At 34.0% G+C, this 7,776-nt stretch overlaps 1 protein-coding gene across 2 annotated transcripts in view; it reads left to right on the top strand.

Moving 5' to 3' along the window:
• LOC127646621 (metabotropic glutamate receptor 4-like) overlaps positions 1 to 2,556 on the top strand; it is a 274,744-nt gene extending 272,188 nt beyond the window's left edge. For both annotated transcript variants that reach the window (XM_052130380.1, XM_052130381.1), the window contains exon 11: positions 1,317 to 2,556. In XM_052130380.1, the coding sequence (XP_051986340.1) occupies positions 1,317 to 1,366 (50 nt within the window). In that variant the 3' untranslated portion in view covers positions 1,367 to 2,556. The remainder of the gene's footprint in view (positions 1 to 1,316) is intronic.
• The last annotated feature ends 5,220 nt before the right edge of the window (positions 2,557 to 7,776 follow it).

Consider the following 7,776-nt stretch of genomic DNA (forward strand, 5'->3'; position numbering starts at 1 on the left):
TGACAAGTTTGAAGGACTGTCTTATTCACATAATCCGTATTTTGGTATCTAAAAGACTTACTCTGATATCAAACAAGATGAGCAGTGCAATGCGAGAAGCTTATTTGACTTCTGGCAAATTATTAGTGATATCAAAGCAGATGTTGCAACCGGCACATCATGGAGAAAAAAATAAGATGTGAGCTACTACGTTGAACTGCTTTGCCTTTGATTTCATGAGGAACTGTACTAAAGGTTACAATGGCTTTGAGCACATATCTTACTAAATAACCTCTCAATGAACTCTTACTAAAATGAAGTTTTTTTGTCTTTAGTGCATGTCTGCTATATTTAAGGGCACATCTGTATACTATGATAAAGTTAACTTTTAGCAGATATACGCAGTTCAAATGTAAATCTTTCTCAAAAAACTGAGGTTGTCAATGGGGTCTTTAAAGATGTAATTCACCCCAAAATTAAACAAATGTATCATCTGCTCACTTTTCAAAATCAAATGATTCTTTCTTCTATGGAACACAAAAGTTGTTTTTTGCATACAATGAAAGTGAATAAGGACTATGGCAGTTAAGCTTAAAAAAGAACCACAAAACAATCCATACTGCTTGGAAAATCTTGCTTTACAGACATCGCCTTTGACTTTTCATGGAAAAGAGCAGCATAGGCATTCTGTTAAATATCTCCTTTTGTGTTCCACACAAGAAAGAAAGTCATATCGATTTTAACACTACATAAAAGTAAATAAATTATGACAAAATATTAATTTTGGGTGAACAATTTCAAAATTCTTATCAGAAATCAAGCATCATATTTACGGAAGAGGATTAGGGCCAAGCAATAATAAAAAATAAATAAAGCCATCTCGAGATTAAAGTCATTATAATGTGAGATTAAACTCGTTAAATTTCGAGAAAAAGTCGAAATATAATCTTGAGAATAAACTCATTAAATATCGAGAATAAAGTCGTGTTTCGAGAAAAAACTCGTTAAGTTTAATCTCGCATTATAATGACTTTATTCTCGATATTTAATGAGTTTATTCTCAAGATTGTATTTCGACTTTTTTTCCGAAATTTAACGAGTTTAATCTCGCATTATAATGACTTTATTCTCGATATTTAATGAGTTTATTCTCAAGATTGTATTTCGACTTTTTTTTCGAAATTTAATGAGTTTAATCTTGCATTATAATGACTTTAATCTCGAGATGGTTTTATTTTTTTATTATTGCTTGGCCCTAATCCTCTTCCGTACATATTTAACCGCACTATGACTCTTTTATATTTTATATTTTTGTCATACTCTTTTATCTCTCCTAGGTCTCAGCCCTAAACAAACATACATCAGCTACAGCAACCATGCAATCTAGGTAAGTGATCAAAGGCCACTACAAAATCAAAATCCCAGAAGTGACCCCTGGAAGACAGCATTTCAAGATAAATCACTCACGTTAACCAGTTGGAAGTGAGATACCAGATGGTTTAAAGACCCCACAGACATGTTTCCATTAATGAAGCTTATGTAAAGCCACATAGGGAGCATCTGAGGAGGCCATGCCCATGACTGTTGAGACGGTCATGTTGGAATGACGGACTGTCACCCAGACAATTCCATTACAGCTTGCTCTATCTATTCCAGATGTCATTGTTAAAGTGATACACACTAATTAAGGACCACATGTCAGTGTCTGCTGTTTCATTGATGCTAACACTATGTGGTGGCTAAAAAATTATAATAATAATTAAAAAAAAATTTGTTTTCTCCTTGACAACAAAGACAGTGATCATTGTTTACAGATGTTGAGCATGCTGGTTTTGACATCCTGTGCTGTGTTGTTCTTTTTTTTCCTTTTTTTTTCTTCTAAAAAAATACCCTTCTGGAATGCTGTCGAACTATGTTGCTGTATTGTTACCTCACCATGGGCCTTGTGAAACCGTCGGAGATGTATGAAGTGGTCTCTAGAGTAATGTTTGCTTGTGCATAAGTACACACTTTTGAGGAACTAAAGTTTGCCCTTTTGTCAAATTCTATAGCTGTCACAGTCACCTGTGCATTGCCAAAATCCAAAATTACAATTTAGAAATTGTGAATTGTTAACTCAGAAAGAGACCATTGGAACGCTGAAGATATTGGAATCTACATTCACCAGATCCGGAAAGAGGAAGCTTCATTTGGCGAGTATGTTGCAGTCATAAGAATACAGCTATTCTAGCCATTCTAAGCATCAAAAATCTCCAGTAATGAATACAGTAGTTATCAGATGCTTGGGAGGGAGAAGATAACGGGATGAAATATTTATAAACAGAAATGTCAGATGATAGAGATAAGCTGTTTGTCTCTTTTAGATGTTTGTGAAATTAAGATTAATTTCTTATGATTTCTCCTCTATTTGTTTTTGCACTGTTTGGGCTGCAGAATAAAAATGTCTATGATGACCGTGATAAATGGCAACTTAATGTGTGTTCCTGATTGCTAATGTTTGCTTTTCATCCTAAAAGAAAAAAAGTCAGAAACAGTGCCTGAATTAAAGTATTTGTAAAATAAGACATATGAAGTATGTGAAGCATGTTAATTTTTTTATACATAAATCATTTCTAATAAAGAAATTTTTCAAAACTCATTGTGTTTTCTGAAAAATTATCTCTGCAATGTACTTTTATATAATTGAAGGACTTAATCTTGATGAAGGAGTAGCTTCAAGCATGTAAATAATGTTTAATCAAATAATCAAATCATATTAAAAATAGAGCAAATGCATTTATAGTTGTAACAACTTTTAGAACAGTGACTCCACAGAATGGGTTGCAGTGTTTTTCAGCATTGTAAAAAGCAGAAAAAAACCCAACAATGCTAAATGCAATTAATAAAATGCATTTAAATGTGTAATCGTGCATTATTAGTATAGCAAAATAAAGCCCTGTACACACATGCAGCGACTTACAGCAACATAGCGACCTCCTCATTCATTCTCAATGAAAGCAACACCACAAAGTTGAGAAAAGTTTAACTTTATGCAAATGAAGTGCAACTTTCAGGAGTGATAACCAATAGGAGGGAAGACTGTGTCAGTGGAGCTCACGTCATCCATCTCCTTTGAGATAATGGAGTCAAGTGCAGACAAGACAAACCAGTGTTGTGATGGTTTTGTGAGCGATTTCACTGTTCTATATGATGTATATGTAAGCACAAACATAGATTAAAAAAAAAAATGATGCATGGGAAAGAAACTGTCTGCAGTCTGAGTGAGTTTGATTTGTACATTGATAGATCGTCGTTCATCTTTTTTTAATGATAAAATGCAATGAGCACTGCTTCAGTTCATATTATACACTCTCCCCTATAGAAGGTGCATTTTAGGGACAAGAAAACTGATTCATTGTCAAATTTGAAATAAATCTTAGGTTTACTGACATTACATCTCATCTGTGATCATATCTTTAAAAGACGTTGCCAGATGTGCAGTCTACCAATAACGTTAGGGCGACAGCAGTAGAAACGCCCACTGGAGACTTCACATTACAGAGACTAGCGACATCAAGCGATAAAGTTGCTGCATGTGTGTATGCTGCTTAAGCGTACAAGCTTTCAAAAGGTTGTGCATCCAGTCAAATTCTTTACAGTATTTTGACGCAAACTAAATTGTTACTTGGTAATTATTAAACGCATAATGAAATCATAAAAAATTCTTGACAAATAAATCAATAAGTACTCTTTTTTATTTATTACATTTTTGCACTATTTTGTGTCCATTTTAATTTGAGCCATATTTGGTAACCCTAAAAAATTAAATGACACAAAGAGTGTGCTTAAATAAAACAAATAAAAAAAATCTGAGCTTGGTACAATAAGATATTAAGATTAAGATGCCAACCAAAACATTCACAATCACTTAAAGGGATCATATTTTCATATATATATATATATATATATATATATATATATATATATATATATATATATATATATATATATATATTATAATTGTAATATCTTCCCTGAGTTCCACTTATAATGTTAGTAATTTTTTCTGCACTAATATTTTTCCACCCTGTCTCTGACCCACTGCCTGAAATGCTCAGTTTTAAGCTGTCTGCCCCTTTAAGACTTCAATGTAAATGCCCACTCTTGTGATTGGCTAACATCAAGCAGCCCTTCCAATGCAGCCATTTTTTAAACCAAATCTGAAAAATGAACAAAAAACATTTTAAAACTAAATTTCGGGGTTGTATACTCAACACATTTCATCTGAATTTATACAACTTTTCACTCAAACAGTGATGATATATGAAATTGTCATGAATTAAACTGGTTACTTATGTTTTTTCGTCCAATTTTAACCGCCTCCACTTTCAATAACAGTTTCTATGCAAAGCTTGAATCATATTGTGACTGTTTCAAAAGCAATCCATACACAAATGTTCTGAATACACAAATGTAATACAATCCACGTTGATGTTGGGTGCTTTAACTGGCTACAACAGGCCAAAGCAGAGACGCTGATCTTCACATCTCACATTTACCTGCTTTGTTTACACACAGAACAGCATGTGTTTCTCTCAGTCAGTGACAGCAGCAGAATAAGATGCGTTTTTAAAAGTTGCACTTGTACCGCTCTTAAAGCACATTGCCGGAAACGCATCAAAACGATCAAATATATCCTGTAGTGCATGTTTTCAAAAGACCAACATTTAAAAAAAGCACAGATGGGTGCAAAAATGATTCAGGATGGCTTCAAAACAGCACAACAACAAGACAGCGCAGCTGAATGAAACACAATGGGGATCCTTTTAGAGTTATAACTTGACGCTGTGTAAAAATGGTGCAAGATGTGTGATAACGGTCAAAGCCATTTACATTTATGTAGAAATCATTTAAATCCAGAAAGGATCATGAAGGTGTCCTGTGTAAGTCCCCTTTGGATGAATCTCCCATGACAGGCCCATCTCTCTCCTCTTCACCTGTCTGACTGACTGAGCACCAGTGGGTGGTGCCAAGGGTGCAATGGCATAAAAAAGCTGTTGATGTCTTGCTGAAAAGGCAGTCATATGCAGATATATTTGGTCTTTGTGATGTTACAAGTTCCTAAAATTCAAAGTTAGCTGTTTTTGCAGCTTATTTCTAAATAAATGCTCTTATTCTATTAAGGAGGAGGTTTTCAGTTCTAAAACGGTATGTTTTTATAGTACAATTACCTCTTATATGCCAAAAGATCAAGGAAAATTTGATACCTCATGTCATGACCCCTTTCATTTAAACCAATAAAGAAAATGTAAGGGAAATGTTGGCCAAAAAAATGCTGTAAATAAGAGTAGCTTTGGCTTGGGTGTGTGGACCATTCTTAATAGCCCTGAACAGTATGTTTGACTGTAAAATGCACAACATGCTGATTCTGGGAGAGAAAGTTATTATGGAAGGCTGGACTTATTTAGTGATTTAATGGGTATTTTATTTATTTTATTTATTATTAATATATAACAATTTCATTATGTATTTAATTATTTATTTCATTATTTCATTTCAAGTAATTTGGCCCTCCATAGGTAATATGGCTCATACTACAATATGACCCATTGTTTGTTTCATGTGTTAGGCTGGTAAATAACACTCCAGCTGTTGGTTATGTATTTGCAAAGTTGACAGTTTTCTGTTTCAGCCATGTCAAGTTAATAATGTTGCATATTTTTGGGACTATAAAGTTCGTGGTAATACTAATAAATGTAATTGTTTCATTGTATTTTTGTTTATTTTTGTACAAAAAATGATTTTTGGTATGTGTTGAAAATCTGTGAACTAAAGAAAAAACAGATGAAAGCCACTTCTTTAAAAACTTTAATTGGTTTTGAAAGTGTCACAGCTCTGGTGAGTTTGTCGGTTTGTTCTGTGTGTTTTGTTGTTTTCTCTCCATCATGTCTTGCAGGCGCTGCTGGCATGCATGATTAGTGTTTTCATGGGAATATTGATTATTCCAATGGGAACATTCATCATGCCACTAATTAGCATGCTAGCAGCACCTGATTCACTCCCTACTTAAGCCCTTCATGTTCTCAGTATCTTTGTTAGTTTTTTGTTTGTTGTGAAGTAACTTACATCACTCTCTCTGCCTAATTGGTCCTGTCTTGGTTGTCCATCTCTTCCCGCTTGTCGGGAGTGTGGTTGCCTTCCAGTTTGCTGTACGCTTGTTCTCTGCACTCACAAGTCTTCAACAGAGGACTCCTCATCTCTGTCCGCATGTCGGGAGAGGGTTTGCCTTCCAGTCTGCTTGGTGTTGTTTTGTACACCTCAATACGCTTTACTGGAGGATTCCTACGAATCTGCTCCTGATTTCCACAACGCATACACTCGCCTATGAACACACTATTCACAGATTTTCCCATTGTGTGGCCACGGCACGCACACATCCTCAAACTCCTCTCAGCAACTGCAGCCGGTGCCGGGATCCTCGGTATTTGCAAGCACAATGGAAGTTGATATTTATTGATAATAAATCCTTTGAACTGTTCCTCTGCTCTTGGGTCTCTTTGTCTCGCTCTCTGACAGAAAGTTTAATTAATGAATAACAACTTCCTTAACAATGTGATAATATCCTCTCGTATTTATTTTTATATTTATTTTTTGTCAAAAACACAAAAGAGTTTAAAAGGAATTCTCTTCTGTGCATTTAAAAAAAAACTGTATTTTCTAAAAAATACAAATAAAATCTTGTTCTGAAGATAAGGAAACAACCACAAAAGCAAACAATGGCAATGAAATGCCATTTGTTTTAATATATATATTTATTTATTTTTTTACAAGAGCAAGCCATCTATCATAATGTGCATTTCAGAGGGCCCATTATTAAGTGTGAGATGTATCTGCCATCAGTGGCAACAGCGCAGTGGAAGACAGGTGCTATAAAGAAAAGCACCGGTCCTTTGACTCTGTGATGTACAACGGCATCGCTGACATAAATTATCGCCCATGTTAGGCTTATTTAGGTCTGTCTAGAAAACAGGACATAAAACAGGGACTTGATTGGAATGCTACTCCATCTCTCTGTCAAAGCTGACAGTGCTTAGAAACTGATGGAACAGAACATACACTGAATGGTGGGTGGATCATGATACTGTGCAAAGGAGGTCATGTACCCTGAGATCAATACATTGTGTATAAAATTGCAGTTTAATTGTGTAAGAAGTTTTTAATAGCAAGGGATAGCAAAAGCCAAATGTAACTTATAGTATCTGCAAAATAATAATTCATTAATTAGAATAATTGTTCTACAATAAAACTTACATATTTATGAGGTATACAAGATAATTACAAATTCCATAAAAACATATTCTGTATATATACATTTGATTAGAATCAGAATAAGCTTTATTGCCAAGTATGCTTACACATACAAGGAATTTGTCTTGGTGACATGAGCTTCCAGTGTACAGCAATACAATACTACATCAAGACAGAGATAATAATATAAAACAATTACAAATAAATAAATATAGAATACAAATTAAAATGTAATATAAAATAAAGTATATATAGAATACACAATAAGACAATATATATATATATATATATATATATATATATATATATATATATATATATATACAAAGTGCAAATACAAATCTGTTATATACTACAGTGCAAGGGAATGTAATGGCACAAGAGGTAGGATGTGTTGGATAAATATAAAAAGACTAAACTGTGTGTTGCACATAATTATTGCTCAATGGGGCAGTTTTAACTGTTCATGAGATGATGGGAAAAAACTATTCCTGTGCCTGACGGTCCTGG

This window comes from Xyrauchen texanus, chromosome 7 (genome assembly GCF_025860055.1).
Source record: "Xyrauchen texanus isolate HMW12.3.18 chromosome 7, RBS_HiC_50CHRs, whole genome shotgun sequence".
Classification (NCBI taxonomy): domain Eukaryota; kingdom Metazoa; phylum Chordata; class Actinopteri; order Cypriniformes; family Catostomidae; genus Xyrauchen; species Xyrauchen texanus.